This window comes from Melanerpes formicivorus, unplaced genomic scaffold (genome assembly GCF_026170545.1).
Source record: "Melanerpes formicivorus ecotype bairdi unplaced genomic scaffold, bMelFor1.0.p_v2 SCAF_19, whole genome shotgun sequence".
Lineage (NCBI taxonomy): Eukaryota > Metazoa > Chordata > Aves > Piciformes > Picidae > Melanerpes > Melanerpes formicivorus.
Window position 1 is genome coordinate 15,200,426 of NW_027142371.1, and position 20,699 is coordinate 15,221,124.

Genomic DNA, 20,699 nt, shown 5'->3' on the forward strand with positions numbered 1-20,699 from the left:
CACCACACCCAGGAGTGCCACCATGCCTGCAGCCTCCCCCATGGGCTGATGCCAGGGCCGCAGCACACAGCCCGGGAGGCTGGCAGCGCAGGGGCAGAGAGCAGCCAGGGGCCCCAGCAGAGCCAGGACCCTTACAGCCACCCCAGGCAGCACCACCCAGCTCCCAGGCAGCATTGCCAACGTGGCATGGATGCAGAAACAGGATAAAAGGCTGCAGAATGCTGAATGAGAGCATGGCCCCTGCCAGCCAACTGCAGATAGCCTTTGATGGGACTTCTCTTCCACTCTTCCCTTCAGTCCTCTGTTGCTCAGCTAGACAAAGGGAGGAATCCTCTGAAGTCCTTCTGACACTGTTGATTCTTTCCTTCTTGTCATCTCCTTAGAAGCAGAGAGAGAGCAGGCCCAGGGGACACAGAGCAGGCCTGACTGCCTGAGGGCCTAATTTGCCAGCACAACGCTGGTGTTTCCTCCTCCAAACACAGTCAAAGTGCAATGTGTAAAGCACAGCAGGTGAGAGCAGAGGCTTGGCTGCTCCCTGAGGACATCCCCAGCTCTGTGTTTGGAAGCTTATCCACAGGGGTGGGGATGATTTGAAGGCTCCACCCTCTAATAATGCCACTGCTTTCCACCAGGCTGTTAGTCTCCAGCCACCTTCCTGCTGGCTCTTCTCATTTCTCAAAGCAAAACCTTGTTGACATAACAAGGCAGGGGGAAAGAGAAGCCAGTTGTGGTTAATCACCTCAAGGCTGTTATCAGGCATGAAAATGGCTGCTGGTACATGGGAAGGGTGGATGGAGAAGAGCTGTGGGAGTGAGGGCAACACCAGAGCTGCTGAACAGCTCCTGGGATGCAGAGTAGTTGGCGATTACTGAGCTATCCTCTCCCACAGGCACCCAGCAGAGCTGAAGGGACAGGGATGTGGCAGGAACAGCCCAGAGAATGCCCCCAGAGTTACAGCACAGTGCAAGGCAGCTACTGAAGAAGGGCTTTGTAGAGGCACCAGTGCTGGGGGGCTTCCTGCCTCCCCTGCTCTCTCTGCTTTGCTCTACAGCCACCGGGAGCAGAACGGCACTGGGCACCCAGGAGAAGCACCAAGCACACAGCTCTGCTTAGACTCATCCTCCAAGAGGGCAACACAGATCCACAGAGTGCAGCAGGCTGCAAGGGACCCCCGAAGGGCATCCTGTCCAACCCCCTGCAGGCAGCAGGGACAGCTCCAACTGGAGCAGGCTGCCCAGGGACACAGCCAGGCTGAGCTTGAGCAGCTCCAGGGCCGAGGCCTCAACCACATCCTCCCTGGGCAACCTGTTTGAGTTCCCCCAGCCTCAGTGTGCAGAGCTTCCTCCTGCTGTCCAGCCTACCTCTGCCCTGCTCCAGCTTCAAACCAGTGCCTCTTGTTCCACCACCACAGCCCCTTCTGAGCAGTCCCTCCCCAGCCTGCCTGTCAGTCCCCATCAGTGAAATGCAGCTCTAAGGCCTCTCTGGCTGGAGCCTTCTCCTCCCCAGGCTGCACAGCCCCAGCACCAGACACCCCAACACAAGCTCACTCCAGAGCAGCTTTCCATGAAGGGCTTTTGGAGGTCCCACAGACTGAAAGCAGGGTTTGAGATCTTCAAAGCTGCCCTGCTAGGATTTCTGCCCTGGCATTTGGGTTTGAGTGCTTGGAACCAAACACCCAGGGATCAGAAACAACTGGAGATGAAGTTCTTCACAGCGAGGGTGGGGAGACCCTGGCACAGGCTGTCCAGGGAGGCTGTGGCTGTGTGGCTGTCCCCTCCCTGGAGGTGTTCCAGGCCAGGCTGGGATGAGGTTGAGCAGCCTGTGCTGGGGGGAGGTGTCCCTGCCCCCAGGGGTGGCAGGGGGTTGGCACTGGCTGAGCTGCAAGGTCCCTTCCAACCCAACCCACTCCATGAATATTCACAACACACAGTTTCAAGACCTCCCTGCTGCCTGCACTCAGCTCAGCCTCACTGGAGAGGATCACATCCAGCTTCCACCACTCCACAGCAGCCACACAACACTTCTGGCAGCTGTCCCTTCAGTGAAAACCATTGCTCTGGGTGTTTTACACCAGCCAGCCAGGTAGTTAGCTCTTGGGGCTCCACAGGGGAGCAGCTGGGGAACAGCAGCAGTGTCAGGAAGTGCTGCAGAGTTGATGTTTCACAGCACCACTCAATACAGGCACCCCCCCCCAAGTCCACAGTGTGATGAGCACCACAACAGCCCTGCTGTGGGTTTAATCTTCTGTCCCAGTGACACACTGGGTAAGAGTCTGGGGAGAGCAGCATTAAGGTACCAAGAAATGAACTTTAAACAAGATCATCAAGGTCCCTAGCAGCAGAGAACAAGCTCCTGGACACAGCTACAGGGAGAAAAGCAGTGAGGAATGGAGATGGGAGACAGTGCCACAGGGCAAGGAAAACCCCTGTGCTTCAGCAAGGTGGGAGAGGATACCAAGCTGAGTGGTGTGGTGAAGAGGGAAGGATGGGATGGGAGCCACCCAGAGGGACCTGGGCAGGCTGCAGAGGTGGCTGAGAAGATCATGAAGTTCAATAAGGCAAAGTGTTAAGGTCCTGCCCCTAGGTCAGGGCAATCCTAGCTAGCAGCCCAGGCTGGGGGATGATTTGGAGCAGGCCTGCAGGAAAGGACTTGGGGATGCTGCTAGATGAGAAGCTGGACAGGAGCTAACAGTGTGAGCTGGCAGCTCAGGAGGCCAAGGGCAGCCTGGGCTGCACCCAGAGCAGTGTGGCCAGAGGGGATCCTGCCCCTCTGCTCTGCTCAGACCTCACCTGCAGGGCTGTGCCCAGCTCTGGAGCCCTCAGCACAGACAGGACATGGACCTGATGGAGAGCATCCAGAGGAGGCCACAAAGATGCTCAGGGGGCTGGAGCAGCTATGCTAGAAAGACAGGCTGAGGAGCTGGGGTTCAGCCTGGGGAAGGCTGCAGGCAGAGCTCAGAGCAGCTCCCAGCAGCTGAAGGGCTCCCAGCAGGCTGCAGAGGGACTGCTCCCAAAGGCCTGCAGGGACAGCACCAGGGGCAGAGGTTTGAAATGAGAGCAGAGCAGATTGAGATTGGAGGTGAGGAGCAAGTTGTGCCCCAGGAGGCTGCTGGAACCCTGCAGCAGGTTGCCCAGGGAGGGAGCTGAGGCCTCATGGCTGGAGCTGTGCAAGGTGAGGCTGCAGAAGGCTGTGAGCAAGCTGCTGCAGGGCAGGATGTCCCTGCTGAGGGCAGGGGTTGGGCTGGGTGAGCTCTGGAGCTCCCTTCCAGCCCAACCCATTCTGGGATTCTCTGACACAGGCTCCCACATCCCTGAGCTGAGAGGAAGAACAGCACTGGTGATGTCCTGCCTGAGAGAGCTGCTTGGAGTTAACTCTGCAAGCTGCCAGGTAGTTAACAACCACTGAAATGAAAGAGTCACTGAAACAATCACTCATTTGGTTAGTGCAAAGCACTGACCCAGAGAACTCTTCCCCTCTTCATCCTCATGACATTTGAGGTTGTAAAGTACAAGGAGCAGTTTCCCTGTCAAGCTCACACTTCCCATCAGCTTCCCAGACCCTTTCCCAGCACACAAATCCTGCTTTGAAAATGTCTTCTCCATAACCCTGCAAGCCTCTGCTCTCTTCTGTTTATTTATCTGCTTAAGGTTCTGACAACTTTAAAGCCCTCCTCCTCATCCTGAAGGGAAACACTGGCCATTCCCAGTGCTGAAGTCAGGAAGCACTCTGATCTACAGGCCAAATAAAATACTACTTAACCCTCCAGGAGAGGGAATGGGTTGGCTGCCACTATGGAACACCAGTTCCCTGCTGAATTCAGCTCTGCAGTAGAAGAATGATCCAGCATCAACCATCCTCAACTGCTAGCAGGTGAACAAAGCCTCCCAAAGTTAGCTGAGGTGGTTGGTGCTGGCCTCTTGGCATCCAGATCCAGCCAAACCCTGCCACAGTGCTCCCTCACTACCAGGCAGGACTGTTCCCTCCCTGCCAGAGTGAGGGCAGCAGGAGCTGGATGATCTCTCATCCAGCTTTCCACAGCAAACAGCTCTGCCAGAGCCTCTGCTGGGGAGCTGCCCAAAGCCACTGCCTGCACAGCCAGCTGCTGCTCGGCTTTGTCTCCCCGAGGTGCCACAAGGTGACAAGGAAGAGCAGTGCTGAGGAGCTCCAGGGCTGCTTGGCAGGAGCTGCTTTCATCTCCTCAGCTGTCTCTCCTGCACCTGAAGGAAAGCAAACCCCCCCAACTCCAGCTGCTGCTGAGCTGTGCAGTGGGAAGCCCCACTCTGAACGATGCTCTTCTCACTGCAGCTACCAGAACCTGTTTCATTCACATCAGGAGAGAGCAAGAGGCACAACTCTGTCAGCCTCAGAAAGGAGTAATCAGTTCATGTCCTAAACCAGAATTGCAGCAAGACTCTGACACACAGCCCCCCAGAAACAACCCCCCTGGGGGTTTAGGTGCACCCTAACACTCCACAACACTCACTCTGGCCAGCTTCCATGCAGGGACACAAAGCAAAGCCAGAAACAGTCAGAGGATCCCTGAGAACCACAGCCACGCTCACAGGACACTGCCAAAAGCCCTAAAACCCCTCAAACATGACAGAAATGTCACAAAGAAGGCTTGCAGCAGCTTCCAAGCCCCCCCTGTTGCACACAGCAACTCACAGCACTGTTTTGCTCTTTAAAGAACAGAAACCTCAAGAGTTTAGAGAGACCTTACACAGTCAGCAAGCCACAGAAGCCCAGAGTGGAAGGGGTTAGAAAGCAGCTTCTGGAGCTCACCCAGTCCAGGCCTCTGCTCCAGCAGGGCACCCACAGCAGCTGCCCAGGAGCACAGTGCCCGGGGGGGTTGGAAGCTCTGCACACCAGGAGACTCCACAACCTCTCTGGGCAGCCTGCCCCAGGGCTCTGCACCTCTCAGCTCCTCTCTCCAAGCAAAGAAATCCTGAAGTGTGTGAGTTGTCTCACGGACAGAGCCCTAGATCACAGCTCAGAAGACTGACTGCCCCTCTCCACACTCACCAAGCTGAGGTCTGTTATTTCCCAGGGAGCAGGAGGGGAAGGTCACCGTTTCTTTTATAAAGCACTTTGAGATCTACTGATAAGAGGAGTTGAGGGCTGTGCAAGCACACAGGAGGACCACACCACCTGGGTGCCCACTGGCTGCACTGCCAGAAGTCACCTTGGGACAGCAGCTGCCCCGTGGCTGCAGTTACACAGCATCTGAGCCCCCCTGAGCAGCCGTGGGTGGCCCTGGGGCCTTGCACAGCTGTCTGCAGCACCAGGAGGATTTGCTTTTCCTAGTTTCAGAGACACAGCTCACCCCCCCCCAGCAGCCACACGTCCTCAGGAGCCTCATTTGGTCCTACACTGTCCAAAAGCTCCAACCCTCCCAGGCAAGAACACCCTCCGAGGGCTAGTGAGGGCCTTCCGTGCACCCTCGCCACAGGAGAGACAGAGAGAGGTGTGGAGCGCACGGCCAGGAGGTGCCAGGGCAAGTCTGTCCTGTCTCCAAAGAGCCTGGCACAGCCAGGACACTGCATCTTCTTACAGTCGAAGTGGATGGTCTTCTCGTGCCGCTCCATGTTGGACTTGAGGGTGAAGCTGGCAGGGCACTTGGAGCACTGGAAGCGCGAGAGCTGCCTGGGCGGCAGCGCCTCGGCCGGCCCGGGCCGGGGGCACTCAGCCAAGTCAAAGGGGAGAAGCATGGAGAAGGCATGCTCGTGGATGTGCTCCTTCAGCTCTTCAGCACGCTGGAAAACCCTCCTGCAGAAGCCACAGGTCAGCCTCTTGGCCAGGGCCGAGTCCAGGGACAGGCTGTCGGCGTCGGCGTCTTCCGAGCGGCAGAAGCTGGCATCTGCAGCGGAAGGACAGCCGGGTACCGGTCAGGGCCCCCTGGCGTGCCCCTGGCAGGGTTCAAGGCAAGGGGCTGCCCTCTGCTTACCTGAATCAGAGTTATCAAACTGCCAGAGTGCTAAAATCCCATCACAAGTGGCCTGCAAAGGAAAAGCACACCCGAGTGAAGGCAGGCACTGAGGCAAGAGCACAGCTCTGCAGTTAGAGCTCAGACCCCCACCCCTCACCCTGAGCCCTTCCTCAAGGCTGCCCCACCTGCCCTGCCGACCCTGCCTGCTGTGTGAAGCTTCCTCTGGCAAACAGCCAAGCTAACTGGGCCATGCTGTCAGGACAGTAACCAAGAAATGGCCTCAAGTTGCCCCAGGGAAGGCTCAGGTTGGAGATTAGGAACAATGTCTTTGCTGCAGGAGTGGTCAGGGACTGGCACAGGCTGCCCAGGGAGGTGATGGAGTCCCTACCCCTGAAGGGGTTCAACAAACCTGTGGCCATGGCACCTGGGGACAGGGCTTAGTGGGTGATGGTGCTGGGTTGATGATTGGACTCTACCCTTAGAGGTCTTTTCCAAGCCTAAGGACTCTGTTTAGGTCCTGGGTGAGCACTCAGGCTCCAGCCCCACTGAGCCTCTGCAGCTCCCGGTTAGGGCACAGGGAATGCTGGAGAGAAAACCTCCAGCAGACACAGCAGAACTGGAGAACCTTCCCTGAGCCCCCCAGAGCTGGCTGGGGGATTTGTGGTGCTTTGGTTTCTGTTTCCTTTTGTCCCCTTTCCACATAGAGCAGTCCCTAAGAAGCCAGCCCCTCCTGCATAGCTGCCTTTGTGCAGTGCTCCCTGGCCCTGCTGAGCCAGGTTCTAAATAAAACCTGATTCCCCCCCCTTTGTTTTTCCCTTCATGACCCATGTGCAGTATGCCAGCATGCAGCAGATGGCAACTCTCTGTGAGGCAGGGGCATGATGCAGCCTGGACAGGTCTGCTGGAGACCAAGCAAGTGGCTACCAGCTGTTCTGACCACTCTGCTCCAGGGGAAGGCAAAGGCAAAGCTCTGCTGTCACCCATTTGTCCAACAGGACTAAAATACCACTCCAGAAGGCTGAAGAGATGCCACAGAAAGGGAGGGATTTCAGGTCAGACCCCTGACTGCTTCACACAGGAAGCTTCTGCCTGAATTCAGACAGAGAGGGGAAACACCACAAGTGGGCAGTGGACAGTTGGGGTCTTTGCTAGCTTTGTGCTGTGATGTCCTTAGCATCCCAGGCTGGTTTGGCTGGGAAAGGACCTTTCAAGGTCACCCAGTCCAAGCCCCTGCAGTCACCAGGGACATCTGCAACCACAGCAGGTTGCTCCCAGCCCCAAACAACCTGAGCTGCACTGGTGCCAGGCATGGGCCAGGCTCTCCCACCCTGTGTGTCAAACATTTCTCCCTTCTCTCCAGTCTGATCTCCCTCTTGGAGTTCAAACCATCACTCCTTGGCCTGTCCCAAGAGGCTCTGCTCAGAAGTCTGTCCCCAGCTTCCTGCTCAGCCTCTGAGCACTGCAAGGCCACCAGGAGGGCTCCCTGGAGCCTTCTCTCCTCCAGGGTGCACACCCCCAACTCTCTCAGCCTGGCTCACAGCAGAGGGCTCCCAGCCCTGCCAGCACTGCTGTGGCCTCCTCTGGTCCTTCTTGTGCTGAGAGCTGCAGAGCTGCCATGGGATGCAATGGTTTGCAGACCAAGGATTTACAATCTAAAGGACACAGAGACTTCATGATGTGTTTTCTGAATGCAAGCTGTGGTGAGGGAAGGCAGAAGAGGCTGAATGAGGCCAACACCAGCCCTGACCTCACCATACTTGTGGTTTGAAAATAACCTGTATTCAACAGAGCCAGCTAAGAGATCAGAGTGAGGAGCTGCAGCCTTTCCAAGTGGGGAGAGTGTGACTAGCAACCCCCTTGGCATTGCAATGTCTCTCCAGACCCCCCCTGGCTCTTACCTGGGTTGTGGAGGGCACCTCTCCTTTGATCATGGCTTCTGGTGATGTATCACCAGAAGAGGAGACCTCAGGGGGGCTGTGAGTGAGAGGGTGTGATGAAGGCAGCGGGGGAGATGGTGCTTCCACTTTGCCATCACATTCACCCCTTGAAGGATTCGAGTTGGTGCCAGGCCCTGGGGAACACAGGAAACGAATCTCACCCACGTGAACCAGCAGCAGCCTCACGCAGGATCTTCAGCCACGGGAGGGGCTGCAGCAGGACACTGATGCCAGGAGCTTTTGGTCTGGCTGCCTTGGGGGTTTCTGCCTTGATTGGCTCAGTTTTACAAGCTGCCTCCCCACCCAACAGGCCTCCTCCGTGCGTGGGGGATGCAGAGGAGCTCTGTGGCGTGGCACAGGCGCCAGAGTCTGCGGGGAGAAAGCAGCACAAAGGTCCACAGCAGTCACGGTCCTGAAGGACACCTCCTGGAGCAGCACCACGGCACACACAGACATTTCAGGTGGTGAAGGAATGCACACACCCCCCAGGTGGATTCCACCACTCACTGGCCTCAGACTGCAGGGCAGAGCTGCGGAGCTCAGGCTGTGGCCGTGGGGTTTCCTTGGTGCTCTCAGTCCTCGATCTCAAAGTGCTTTACAAAAGAAGGGCAAGAGTGCTCCTTGCACTCCGGGCTTTGCAGGCATGGAAGTTCAAACAGTTGTAGAAAAAATAATGGGATAAACAGAGTGATAGCTGACAGGCCTCACACTGACAGATGTGCCACAGCTGTAAAGGAAAACATCCTTCCTTTGGCCAAGGCACCCTCTCGTCCATGCTGGAGCAACAGCCAGCTGCTGACTGCTGCACAGAGTGCCCTGAGAGCCAGCTGACACATCTGCAGAGAAGGAAAAGCTGTGTGGTGGAGGTCAGAGTGCACCACACCAAACTTTACCAGCCACAGACTGCACATTGGGAGGACACATCCAGCAGGTCGCTCTCTTGGGGAAGCAAGCAGGCAGAACCCAAAGTAAGTATGGTGCAAAAGTCAACAAAAATCATACTCAGAGCACTCCAGCCTCCAAAACCTTCTTTATTTCTAGTTGAGAAGAGTTTGATTGCAAGCTTTACAGATGTCACCCCCACACCCTGTAACACAGCTGCAAAGAACAAGTCCAGTTTCCAGCTGCTGGGATCTGGGTCCCAGCAAAGCCTCTGGTGAAACCAGCACCCAGGTTCCTCACCACCACCAATCCCAAACCTTGTAGCAGCTCCCAGAGGAAGCTCTGCTCCTGGGCCAGGAGCTGGAGCTTTGATTTGCTTCCCTCTGCTTCGCCTGCAGCCAGGAAGCTTTCACTCCCTGGATAACTCTGTTTGAGTGTGGAGTTTTCCTCCTCTCTTGCTGTTGGAGTTTAAAGGCAGGACAACAAAATGCCAGAACCCTGGCCACTCAGTGGAGAACTAAAGCAAACCCATCCCTCAGTACTGCCTGTCAGGGTCTGTTACCAGCACCCCAGCTCTCCAGGGCCAGAGCAGAGCTGCTGCCTACACATGGTTTAATGGCCATGGTGGTGGTGGGCCAGTGCTTGAACTCCATGATCTTAGAGGCTTTTCCCAACCCAAACAGTTCTCTGGTTCTCCTTCCCCCCCTCCAAACATTCCATATGGATCCAAACTGCTCTGCTTACAGTGAAGCTACAAGTTTGACCATGGGCAACTTAAGAGGCATCTCTAGGTTGCCCTTCCTTAACCAAGCAGTGGTTCAGGTTATGGTAGAGAGAAGCCAGTGGGGTCTGGCTTGGTTCATTCTTCAGCAGCATCTCTACAGAGCTCTTAGTGGCAAGCTTGGCAGAGCAGGCTCAGTGCTCAGACCTGATGATCTCAAGGGTCTCCTCCAACCTGAGCAACTCTAGGATTCTCAGACACCATCCACCACTTGAAGTTAAAGGCTGCTGAATGAGCAATGAAACAGAGCAAGGAGAAAGAGGAAACTCAGTCACCCACAGAGATGCCCAGCAATGGGTACCACAACAACAGGCATTTATTTGCTTTCAACAACTGCAGGCAGCACAAGGGAAGGACACCCACAGCAACCACCTGTACAGGCAGCACCCAAGTTTGAGTTGCCCCACTCTGAGTAGCACCATAAAGAACAAGCTTTTATTTTCCTCCCTACATTTCTGTTGAAGTGAGCAATGTTGTAACTTCCCAGTCAGACCCCAGGAGCACTTTTCCCTCAGGCAGCTTTGTGCCCAGAAACAGCATTTCTACAAACACAGGACTCTGACAGCTGGACAGGGGGGAAAGAGACAGGCAGAAGTTATTAGACCTCATTTCAAATCCCATCCATTCTCTCCCAAAGCTTCATTCACCACACACAATTTTCCACCCCAAAACTGAGTCCCTTCAGCTCCCTCTTGGCAAAGCTGAGCAATGCATTCCCTGAAGGGGCAGTGGAAGTGTAAACCATTGGCTCCAACTGACTAAAAATAACATTATTAGCTGCTCTGCCCCAAAGAAGAGGGCTCTGTGTGCCATGCAATCACTTGGACAAGGAGCTGCATAGGCAGGGATTCTATAAACAGTGTCTGTTGCAACAGGGTAAACAGGAAAAGCCAAACTTAGAGAGAGAGAGAAGCATGCAGTGTGCTCTGCTGGCCATGGGGCAGAGCTGCCCTTCATGGCAGCCAGGCACCCCCAGAGCTGAGACTTGTCTGACTCCCAAAGCTGGAAATGAACCAATGAATTTCATAGGTTCACAGCCTGGGTTGGGTTGGAAGGGACCTCCAAGATCATCCAGCTCCAAGCCCCTGCTGTGGGCAGACACCTCCCACCAGCCCAGGCTGCTCAAGGCCTCATCCACAGAATCACAGAATTGTTAGGGCTGGAAAGGACCTCAAGGCTCAGCCAGTCCCAACCCCCTGCCATGGGCAGGGACACCTCACACCACAGCAGGTTGCTCACAGCCACCTCCAGCCTGGCTGCAAACACCTCCAGGCAGGAGGCTTCCACCACCTCCCTGGGCAGCCTGTGCCAGGCTCTCACCACCCTCCTGGGCAACAACTTCTTCCTCACAGCCAATCTCCATCTCCCCACTTCTAGTTCTGCTCCATTGCATTCCCATTTTTGTTCCAGCCTGGCCTTGAACACCTCTGGGCAGGAGGCTTCCACAGCCCCCTGAGCAACCTGTTCCAGTGTCCTCTCTTGGCGTGCAACCAAAGCAAAGTGCCCTGAGCCCCTTCTGCAGGAAGCTGGAGAGATGTGGCCCTGGAGCACCTTCAGCCAGGTGATGATCAGCAGCTCCCCTGCCCACCTCCTGCATACTCCTTGGGGCACACTGTGACTTTCTAATGGGGATTAAAATCCTCTGGATGACACTTGGCAAAACCAGCCACAAAACATTTGAGCAAAGCCTCTGAGAGCTCTGCAGATGTGGTGTAAGCAGACAGACCAAGGGGACCAAAGGTCAGCAGCACAAGTGGAGTTAAGACACACACCCGGGGAGCTCAGCAGAGCAGCACTGCCGGAGCTGCAGGCAGCACAGAATGATCCCAGCTGCACACTGGGAGAACATGGAGAGAGGAGGAAAACTGAGCCTCTGGTGCACAAAGGCATCTGCAAGCACACACTCTGCAGGGTCAATAACCAATGGCTCCCCAGGGGACCTTGCTGGTCCCCAGGAACAACTGACACTTTGCTCCCCAGGTTTCTGGCCAGCCCATGAGCAAGGTCAGTGTGAGCACACACCACCAGCCTCTGCTAGCCCCAGAGCCCCCCAGCTGCAGGCTGGCTGGCAGCTGCAGCACCTCACTAGCAAGGCACTTGGTGATTTCTGTTTCCCCTTCTGATTTTAGACTGGTCTGAGCAGGTTAGGTTTAGAAATGCCCTGCTGCTGTCTGACTGCCTCAGTGCTGCAACAGCCCCTGCACATCCCAGGCTTCAGCAGTTCACAGAATCAAGGTTGGAAGAGACCTTTGAGATCAGCAAGCCCAACCTTTCACCCAACACCATCTAATCAACTACACCATGGCACCAAGGGCCTCATCCAGCTCTTCCCCTACTCAAACTTGGATCTGCTGCCCAGGTACCAGGACCAGAGAACCACTCCTGGCAGGGCAGTGCAGCTCTCCTGCTGGGAGAACTCTCTCTTCTTTTTACTGCTCCTTGCAACTCCTGCCCTTGTGCCTGGAGGACAAAGGGTTTCCATCCCACACTCAGATTGTCTCCATGCTCACACAGGGGAGAGCACAGGGCTCACTGTGGCAGGGACTGTTCCTGCTTAGCTGTGGGAGAGTTCAACTCTGCCAGCTAAACCCATTGGCTGCTCTTCAGCCCAGCAGTGTCCTGGCTTCACACAGCCTGCTCTCAGAAGCAAGCCCCCTCCCCCACACACAGATGGGTGGGAAAACCACCCCAAAACCCCTGCAAGCTGAGATCAAGAGTCTGCTGAGATGGTAATGCTGTACATTCACCTTAGCAGAAGGGCTGAGGGGTTTTGTTTATTGACCTGAATGCTGGGCTAGCAAAGTCACGTTTGGCTTTGTCAGTAAATTATCTGACATCCAAGAGGAGTGAGTGGAGCACCCTGGGAGCAGCCACACGGAGCAGCCAGCAGTCACTGAATGCCTCCTGCTTGGATACTATTTTAACCTCCATTCTTTCTCAACAACACAGCTTTCACTATCTGCCCCTTTCCCACCCCACCACCACCTCATTTTCCCCCTTTTCCCCCTCAAACCCAGGGCACCTGTGCTCTGTTGGGGTCTCCTCCCACCCCAGGTGTGGCCACTTGGCCCTCCCCACCCACCGCCCTATTTATTGCCCACCGGGAGGGGCTGCAGCCCTAAGCTGAGCCCTTCGGGGCTGGAGGATCCTCCTCTCACCTCAGGTTAGTGCTCACGGTGCACACTGGGTGCTGGTGGTGGTGACAACAAAGGCCGGGGGGCCTGGTGGCCCCCCGGCTGTCAGGGCCAACTCCACTACTCCTGCTGTGGATACTGACTGCTGCACTCTCCTGCACGGGTGTGGGCTGGGCTGAGCTCCTCTGGCTGCTCTCTTGCCTGGGTGAGGCTGAGGGGGGCTGAAATTTCCCCCCCTCAACATGAACTTTGCAGAGCAGCTCAGCAAGAACAAATGGAAGCTGTTCAGAGCTCTCTTTGGTTTTCCTTTTCACACCCAGCAGTGATTGGTTTCTATCTTTCTACCTTTCTGCTCAAAGTCTCTAACAGGGTTTTAAAGGCCCAGCCTAAAACCCCTGCAGAGGGTCTTGCCCTGGCTCTGGGCTGGGGGCAAAACGCTGGTGGTGGAGCAGGAGCTCTTCAGGCAGGGTGGAAGATGGTGTGAAGAGGGAACAGGAGCTGCCTGGGGAAGAGGGAGGTGGGGGTGGGGAGGAGGCAGGGGAGTTAAGCTAGGTGACCTTTCCAGGCATTTCCGCCTCTGGTGATTCTGTGACCTCCTGGACACATGGACAACATCCCAAGTGCTGTGAACAGGCCCTTCCAGAGCAGGGAGTGAACAACCAAGACCCAGCAGTCTCCAGAGGTCCCTTCCAGCCCCCATCAGCCTGTGATGCTGCACTGCCTGGGCAGTCACCTGGCTGCTGCTGTATGGAGAGGGCCTACAGGATCAATCCAGAACACAGAATTAACCAGGTTGGAAAAGACCTCAGAGGTCCAACCTCTCACCCAGCACCATCTGATCAGCTCAACCATGGCACCCAGTGCCTCATTCAGGCTCTTTTCAAACACCTCCAGGGATGGGGACTCCACCACCTCCCTGGGCAGCACATCCCCATGGCCAATCTCTCTTGCTGGGAAGAACTTTCTCCTCACCTCCAGCCTAAACTTCCCCTGGTGCAGCCTGAGACTGTGGCCTCGTGTTCTGTCACGGGCTGCCTGGGAGAAGAGAGCAAGCCCCACCTGGCTACAACCTCCCTGCAGGGAGTTGTATCCTAGAATCCACAGTGAATGAGGAGCAAGAGCATGGGATAAAATCAGACCCTTGGGCTATCTTCTAATGTTTTCTACAACACTTTAAGCCATGAGGAATAAAAAACCCAACCCTGTCATGTCTGCAGGAACCTGGGGAGGAATGTCCCCTTGAGAAGAGGCTCATCAGCTTAGACATGGCTAATACACTCTTACTTTTCTCTCCTGTCTATCTCCATTAAGGTTTTTTTTCTTCCTCCAGGAAAGAAAAATGAATGAGAACACAGCTCCTTGACTCAGTAACTCAGTGCAGAGCTGCAGGAGAGACAAGCCAGGGACAGCAGCTCAGATTAAAACCACACTTCATGTTTTTAAACTCAAGTGAGATTGATCACTTAAACTTGTTGAAATTAATGTCTTTCCTTTCCAGGCCAGACAGCTGAAAACTGCTGCTCTGGGCTTTCAAATGGGATCTCTCTCTCCCTCCCTGCTGCCTCCTGCCTCCTCCCCCCACCTGTGTGGTGGTGGTGTTTTGGTTGGTTTTCCCTCATATGACCCAGGACTTCAAATGGCTCAACACCCTCAAAGTGTGTTTGAGGAGAGCCCTGAAGAACACCCACACAGCCAGCACTGAGCTGGAGCCTGCTTCCAGAGCACCAGGATCTGCTCCCTGGGAGTTCCTAGACTGAAGGTCCTCAGGAAGCCTGCTGGCCCACTGCATTCAGGAGCCTCCACTTCAAAGCAACTGAGCCACAGATCAGAACACCTTTTTCCAGTGATTAGGAAGGAATCAATAGCTGTGAATCTGAGTGAGATGAAAGAAAAATGCCTCCCCTCCCTGCCTGCTTCTGTGAGAAATCCTCTCACCAAGACACAGCCACATCTGCTGGGGCGAGAGCTCCAGGCCAAGTGAGCAGTTGTCTCTTTCCCTTCTGCAATTCACTTTGCTCCCATAAAGACCAAGATCCTCAGCCTGCATGAGAGAAGGCTGCAGGGAGACCACCTGGTGGCATTTCAGTGCTTACCAGGTCCCATCAGAAAGCTGGGGCCAGACTTTTGAGCAGGGCCTGTTGGGGCAGGCCAAGGGGTGATGGTTTGAACCAGAAGAGTGCAGCATCAGTGACTCCCCCCCAGCCAGCCAAGCTACAGAACAGGGCACAAGATTTATTTTGCCTCTCTAAACTTAGATGCTTTATAAGCAATCCTACAGCTCAGGCATGAGAGAGAGATCCTGAGGCTGACACTAGGTTGTGCAGTTACTCCCTGTACCATAGGGGTGACAGCTAACAGTTCCCTTTTCCCACTCAGCCAAGTAAAACCAGAAGAAGGGAAGAGAAAAGAACTCCTCATTCTGTTTAACTAGCAGGGTGGTTTGTCCCAGCACAGAGGAAAAGAAACCTTTCCTGCTGGAAGCTCCCACACAGCACTCAGAGGCAGCCCTTGCTCTGCTTTCTGTCACAAGTTCTATCCCCAGCTCCCCAGAGCATGAGCAAGAATCAGTATCTGTTTGCATTTCTGGGTACACAGGAGAGGTTTTTCTGACTGCAATGAAGAGAATACAAAAGCCTGAGGGAAACCAAGCTGCCCCCCCGAGGGCACACCCCAGCTCTCTGCAGCAGCTGACCAGCAGGAAGAACAACTCTCATTTCCAGGTGCAAATACAACACAACAACCCAGAGCTGCTCCTTGCTGAGGGCTTTAGGAGATCAGGCAAGCCACCAAGCCACAGGAGCAACAGGCAAGACTAACATCAGTCAGCCTCAGATCCAAACCCTTTGGAGTCACCTTGCTTAACATAAGGCCCCCGACCCCCCCTGTGGTCACCACAAGGCTCCCAACCACCACTTCTCCTTTGGGCTGTAAGCAGCATTTTGCCATCAAGCAGAAGAGGAGGTTGAGGATGAAGGCTGCAGATACACACACCCCAAATACTACTTCTCATGGCTTCAGCAATGAACACGAAAGCTGGCTCCATACCAGCCCCAGGTTTGCAAGTACTAGGGGACAGGGGACGGAGCAGGACCTGAAGCTGGCTCTAACCACATCAGCGGCAACAAAGGAGGCAGCGACCTGCACCCTCCTGTCCCTTGGCAGCCAGCCACACCCCCCAAAAGAGCTGAGAAGGCAAACTTACGAGAGAGAGAGTGGGTGCCTTTGGGGAGGTACTCAAAGAGCAGGGAACTGTCCTCTCCCAGCATGTCAGCCTTCAGGGACAGCAAACTGTTCTTACTCATGAGCGCTGCGCGCAGGTTGGCGACGGTGGCGGCCTGGAGCGCGTCCTCCTTCTCGGGAGTGAGGGGCTGGGAGATGTAGCTGCCCTCTGCCCCCAGCAGGGCCTCCTCCACCTGGCTGTAAGGGTCTGGCCGCTCCACTCTGCTGTCAGAGCTGCTGGGCTCTGGGGCTGTCACCTCAGCACCTGCAGGAGGGAAGATGCTGTCAGACACAGAGTCCCGAGGCACAACGACCAAGCAGCAGGAACTGACCACCACCGATCCTGGCCTCACTGCCCCTCCTCAGGTGTTGTGACCAGCAGGACAAGGGAGGTGACTACTCCTCTGCCCTGCTGAGACCCCACCTGCAGCACTGCATCCAGGCCTGTGCCCCCAGCACATGGAACCACTGGAGTGGGTCCAGAGGAAGCCATGACGATGATCAGAGGCTGGAGCACCTCCCCTGTGGGGACAGGCTGGGAGAGTTCGGGCTGTTGAGCATGGAGAAGAGAAGGCTCTGGGGAGACCTCAGAGCAGCCTTCCAGTAGCTGAAAGGGGACACAAGAAAGCTGGGGAGGGATTTTTCACAATGGCTTGGAGTGATAGGATGAGGAGCAATGGATTGAAGCTTGAGGAGGGCAGATTGAGACTGGAGATGAGGAAGAAATTCTTTCCAGTGAGGGCAGTGAGACACTGGAGCAGGTTGCCCAGGGAGGCTGTGGCTGTCCCCTCCCTGGAGGTGCTCAAGATGAGGCCTTGAGCAGCCTGGGCTGGTGGGAGGTGTCCCTGCCCATGGCACAGGGTTGGAACTGGATGAGCTTTGAGATCCCTTCCAACCCAAACCATTCTATGATGGTTTCTCATCTACCCTTTCCCACAGGCAAACCTGGCTGCTCAGACATGAAGCACCACAGAAACCCTGCCCACAGCTGAGGGGTTGTGTCCTTCCAGCCTGTGCCCCTCTGCCCACCACTGGGCTGGGCCTTCAGTGCCAGGCACTGCAAAGGCAGGGCAGAGGGGGAGAGATGGGTGCAACCTTCCCCCAACCAGTAAATCACTGATGGCTGGGTTGGTCTGGGGCTGAGACTTCAGGACCCTGCTAGTACTGAAAGGACACTCAAATGTTTGAAGTTCTGGTGGTTTGGGTTTTTTCCATCACTTTATTCCCCTAGTCCAACTTCTCAGTCTTTCATTTCATCCCCAGGATGCAGGTTTGAAACCTCCAGTGCTAAGCAGGGTACAGCAGCAGGCTGCTGATTGGAGTAAATCCCTTTGGGGTCACTTATCTGCAAACCACACAGCAATCAGCAGCTCCCAGCACCTAGCACAGGGCAAGGTGTTCTACAGGGATGGCAGTGAACAACAAAGCCCAAGGACACAGATTAGCCACTTGCCAACAGGTACCTACAGAGAAGCTGTCTAGAGCCATAATGGATTATTAACAAACATCAATTAGTGAATGCAAACAAAACCATGGAAGAGCTGTGAGGAGCTCAATTCCTCCCTGAGAATTGGTTATGGTTTTGGAGGGGCCTGGTCAAAAGATCCTCTTGCTTGAGCTTAATCAGGGGGCTGGAGCACCTCTGCTGCAAGGCCAGGCTGAGGGAGCTGGGGTTGCTCAGCCTGGAGAAGCTCAGCTCCAGGGAGACCTAAGAGCAGCCTCCCAGTAGCTGAAGAGGGCTACCAGAAGGCTGCAGAGGGACTGCCTCCAGCCTGTTTGTCTAGATGCTAATGAAGTTTGGTTTAAAATCAAACATTTGAGCATAAAGGGAAATTCCCAGGGCTTAAAACCCAGCAGCTGCTACAGAAGGTGGTGAGGAAGGTAAACTGCAGCCCATTAGAGGGGGAAGCGTTGCAGACAGCTTCATCAAATCAATGCCTCAGCACCGCTCCTGCCCTGCCCCTCGCTGCCCGCACGGCGAAGCTCAGAGGGTAGCTGGGGCCAGGAGGCTGTTTGACAGCACAATGGTGCTGGCAGCTCGCTGGGCAGGCAGCAGATCACCTTGTGCTCTCTCCAGTCCCATTGCAGAGCCAGTTCCAGATGCTGATTGACAGTTGCCAGAGCCTGCTGCTGCCTGCTGCACATAAACACTAATTGCTAAAGCACAGGCAGATTAATTGTAACCACAACAAGGCATTAAACTCCCCTCAGCAGCCAAGAGCAGAGGCAGCACCGAGAGAGAGGCTTCAGAGCCTCCAGTATTTATAGCTGATGTAACCTAATCAAACACACATTGCAGCAAAGTAAATACCCCACTTAGTCACATCAGGACTAAAATACTCTGGCTACACCAAACCCCCAAACCCCACCAGGTTCCTCCTCACGGTGCCTCCAAAGCCGCTTCTCCCTTTCCCCTTAGTGCAGCTTCTGGGGGAGATTTAGCCAAAGCTTTCTCTGACTCCAAGCCCCTGCTGCTTCCCTGCCCAGGCAGCTCCTCCAAGCCCCTGCTGCTTCCCTGCCCAGGCAGCTCCTCCAAGCCCCTGCTGCTTCCCTGCCCAGGCAGCTCCTCCAAGGCCCTGCTGCTTCCCTGCCCAGGCAGCTCCTCCAAGCCCCTGCCGCTGCCCAGGCAGCTCAGCTGTGCACCACAGCGTTTGGAGAGCCCACAAGCCCAGCTGCAGGAGAGGAGGTGCTGGTGTGCAGTGACCCCAGGCAGAGGGATCAGGTGGAGCTCCATCCAGCCCCCCCCAGCCCATTTCTCACGCTGCAGAGCCAGCCCCTTGCCCCTGCCCTGCGCAGGCTCCGGGCAGCGCTGGTAGGAAATGCCAGCAGGGGCAGAGAGCTAAGCAGGGGATTAATGCTGCTGGCAACCCCTGAGCTCTTTAGTCTCTTTAGCAGATCATTATTTTGCAGTTACTCTGTGACAGCAGCCTGCCTTCCCCAACACAGAGCCTGTAGCAAAGTGCCTTGGGTGGGTACTGTGCTGTTTTACATAGAGGCATTTGGGTTGGAGAGGGCCACTGAGGTCACCCAGGCCAACCACCCAGCCAACACCACCATGACCATTAAACCATGTCCCAGAGTGCCATGGCCACACATTGCTTGAATACCTCCAGTGTCTGAGACTCAGCAAACTTCTCCCTGTGTCCTGAGCATGATGCTTCTGGGCTGTGGGAGAAGGCTCTGGGCAGACCTCACAGCAGCCTGCCAGCAGCTGAAGGGCTCCCAGCAGGCTGCAGAGGGACTGCTCCCAAAGGCCTGCAGGGACAGCACCAGGGGCAGAGGTTTGAAATGAGAGCAGAGCAGATTGAGATTGGAGGTGAGGAGCAAGTTGTGCCCCAGGAGGCTGCTGGAACCCTGCAGCAGGTTGCCCAGGGAGGGAGCTGAGGCCTCATGGCTGGAGCTGTGCAAGGTGAGGCTGGAGAAGGCTGTGAGCAAGCTGCTGCAGGGGAGGATGTCCCTGCTGAGGGCAGGGGGTGCACTGGGTGGCCTTTGGAGCTCCCTTCCAGCCCAAACTGTTCTATGATTCAACCTGCTCAGCATCCATTTCTCTTACACCATTTCCTCCTCCTTTGTCTCCTGTTTCTACCTTCCCAGTAACCCCAGTGGTGTTCCCTGCTGTTTCCCAGACTCCCACTCCTGTCCTTGTCTTTCATCATTTGTTGTTTGGGGCTTTTTTAGTCCCTTTTCCTTCCTTTCCCCTTCCCTCCCTGCTCTCTCATGGACACAGTTGAGGAGCTTCTAGAGTCTGTAGCTGGAGGACTAAACCATGGGAAGAGAGAAAGGTGTGAATAAAAGCCAAGTGGGCTTACAGCTGCTGCAGGAGGACTCAAAGCAGAAACAAAGCTCTGCCCCAGGCACTGCAGGCAACGTTCTGCCAGGTCACTACTCCTCAATATTGCTCTTTTGATCAGAGTCTCAGGGTAAGAGCAGATCCAAGGAGCCTGTCATCTTCCCTTCAAAGCCCCTTTCTCTTTGGCAGCAGCTCAAAGCAGCAATGCTTCTCCCCTGGTCTCCTGAGCCTCCAGGATGAATGGGGTCACACTCCAGGCTCCAGCAAGCCCTTGCCTCCCTCACCAGAATGCCCCAACTGCCAGCCAGCTGGGGGCACCCAGCCAGCCAGCACGCCCTGGGCAGCCCAGCGCTGGCAGCCAAAGCTCTCCAGTCCTCCCTCTCAACCTGCAGCATTTCAGGAAGCCCTCAGGAGCCCTTCCACCTCTTGTCCTGCTTGTTTGTTACTTGAGATGAACTCCAGACAGGAATCAAAGCATTCAAAATAAGCTGGTTTGTTCAAAAAGTTATTCTAAGCCCCAGAGCAGCTCCCCAGCCCAGTCCAGAACAACTGCAGGCCACCATGGGGGTGCAATTGAGTGCCAAGGGGAAGCAGGGGCTGCTTAAACTCAGCTTTGCTGCCAAGGGCTCTGCCAAACCTTCACCTGAGCCAAACCCATCTGGAAAAGCTTAGCTGAAGTTACAGACTTGTCTGAGGTTCTTCTACCTGTGTTGAGTATCCTCCCAGAGCTGCCTGACAGCTCTGGGCTCCCCAGCTCAAGAGAGACAGGGAACTGCTGGAGAGAGTCCAGGGCAGGCTGGGAAGCTGCTGAGGGGCCTGGAGCAGCTCTGGGAGCAGCAGAGGCTGAGAGCCCTGGGGCTGAGAGCCTGCAGCAGAGCAGCCCCAGAGGGGAGCTAAAGGAGCTGTGGGGGCAAGAGGCTGGGGCCAGGCTCTGCTCAGTGGTGCCCAGGGACAGCACAAGGAGCAATGGGCACAGAGTGGCAGCCAGGAGGTTCCATGAGGAGAAAGTTGTTTGGTGTGAGGGAGCAGA

At 55.6% G+C, this 20,699-nt stretch overlaps 1 protein-coding gene across 4 annotated transcripts in view; it reads right to left on the reverse strand.

Moving 5' to 3' along the window:
- Positions 1 to 20,699, reverse strand: part of ZBTB46 (zinc finger and BTB domain containing 46) — a 49,166-nt gene that overhangs the window by 9,628 nt on the left and 18,839 nt on the right. The window contains exons 3-6 of one of the 4 annotated variants that reach the window (XM_068150253.1): positions 15,959 to 16,144; positions 7,825 to 7,997; positions 5,945 to 5,996; positions 5,552 to 5,857 (exon numbers count right to left, since the gene is read on the reverse strand). In XM_068150253.1, coding sequence (XP_068006354.1) covers positions 5,552 to 5,857; positions 5,945 to 5,996; positions 7,825 to 7,997; positions 15,959 to 16,144 — 717 coding nt within the window. Of the gene's footprint in view, positions 1 to 5,551; positions 5,858 to 5,944; positions 5,997 to 7,824; positions 7,998 to 15,862; positions 16,145 to 20,699 lie in introns of all 4 variants that reach the window. The other 3 variants (XM_068150251.1, XM_068150255.1, XM_068150254.1) reach the window with 3 other exon arrangements.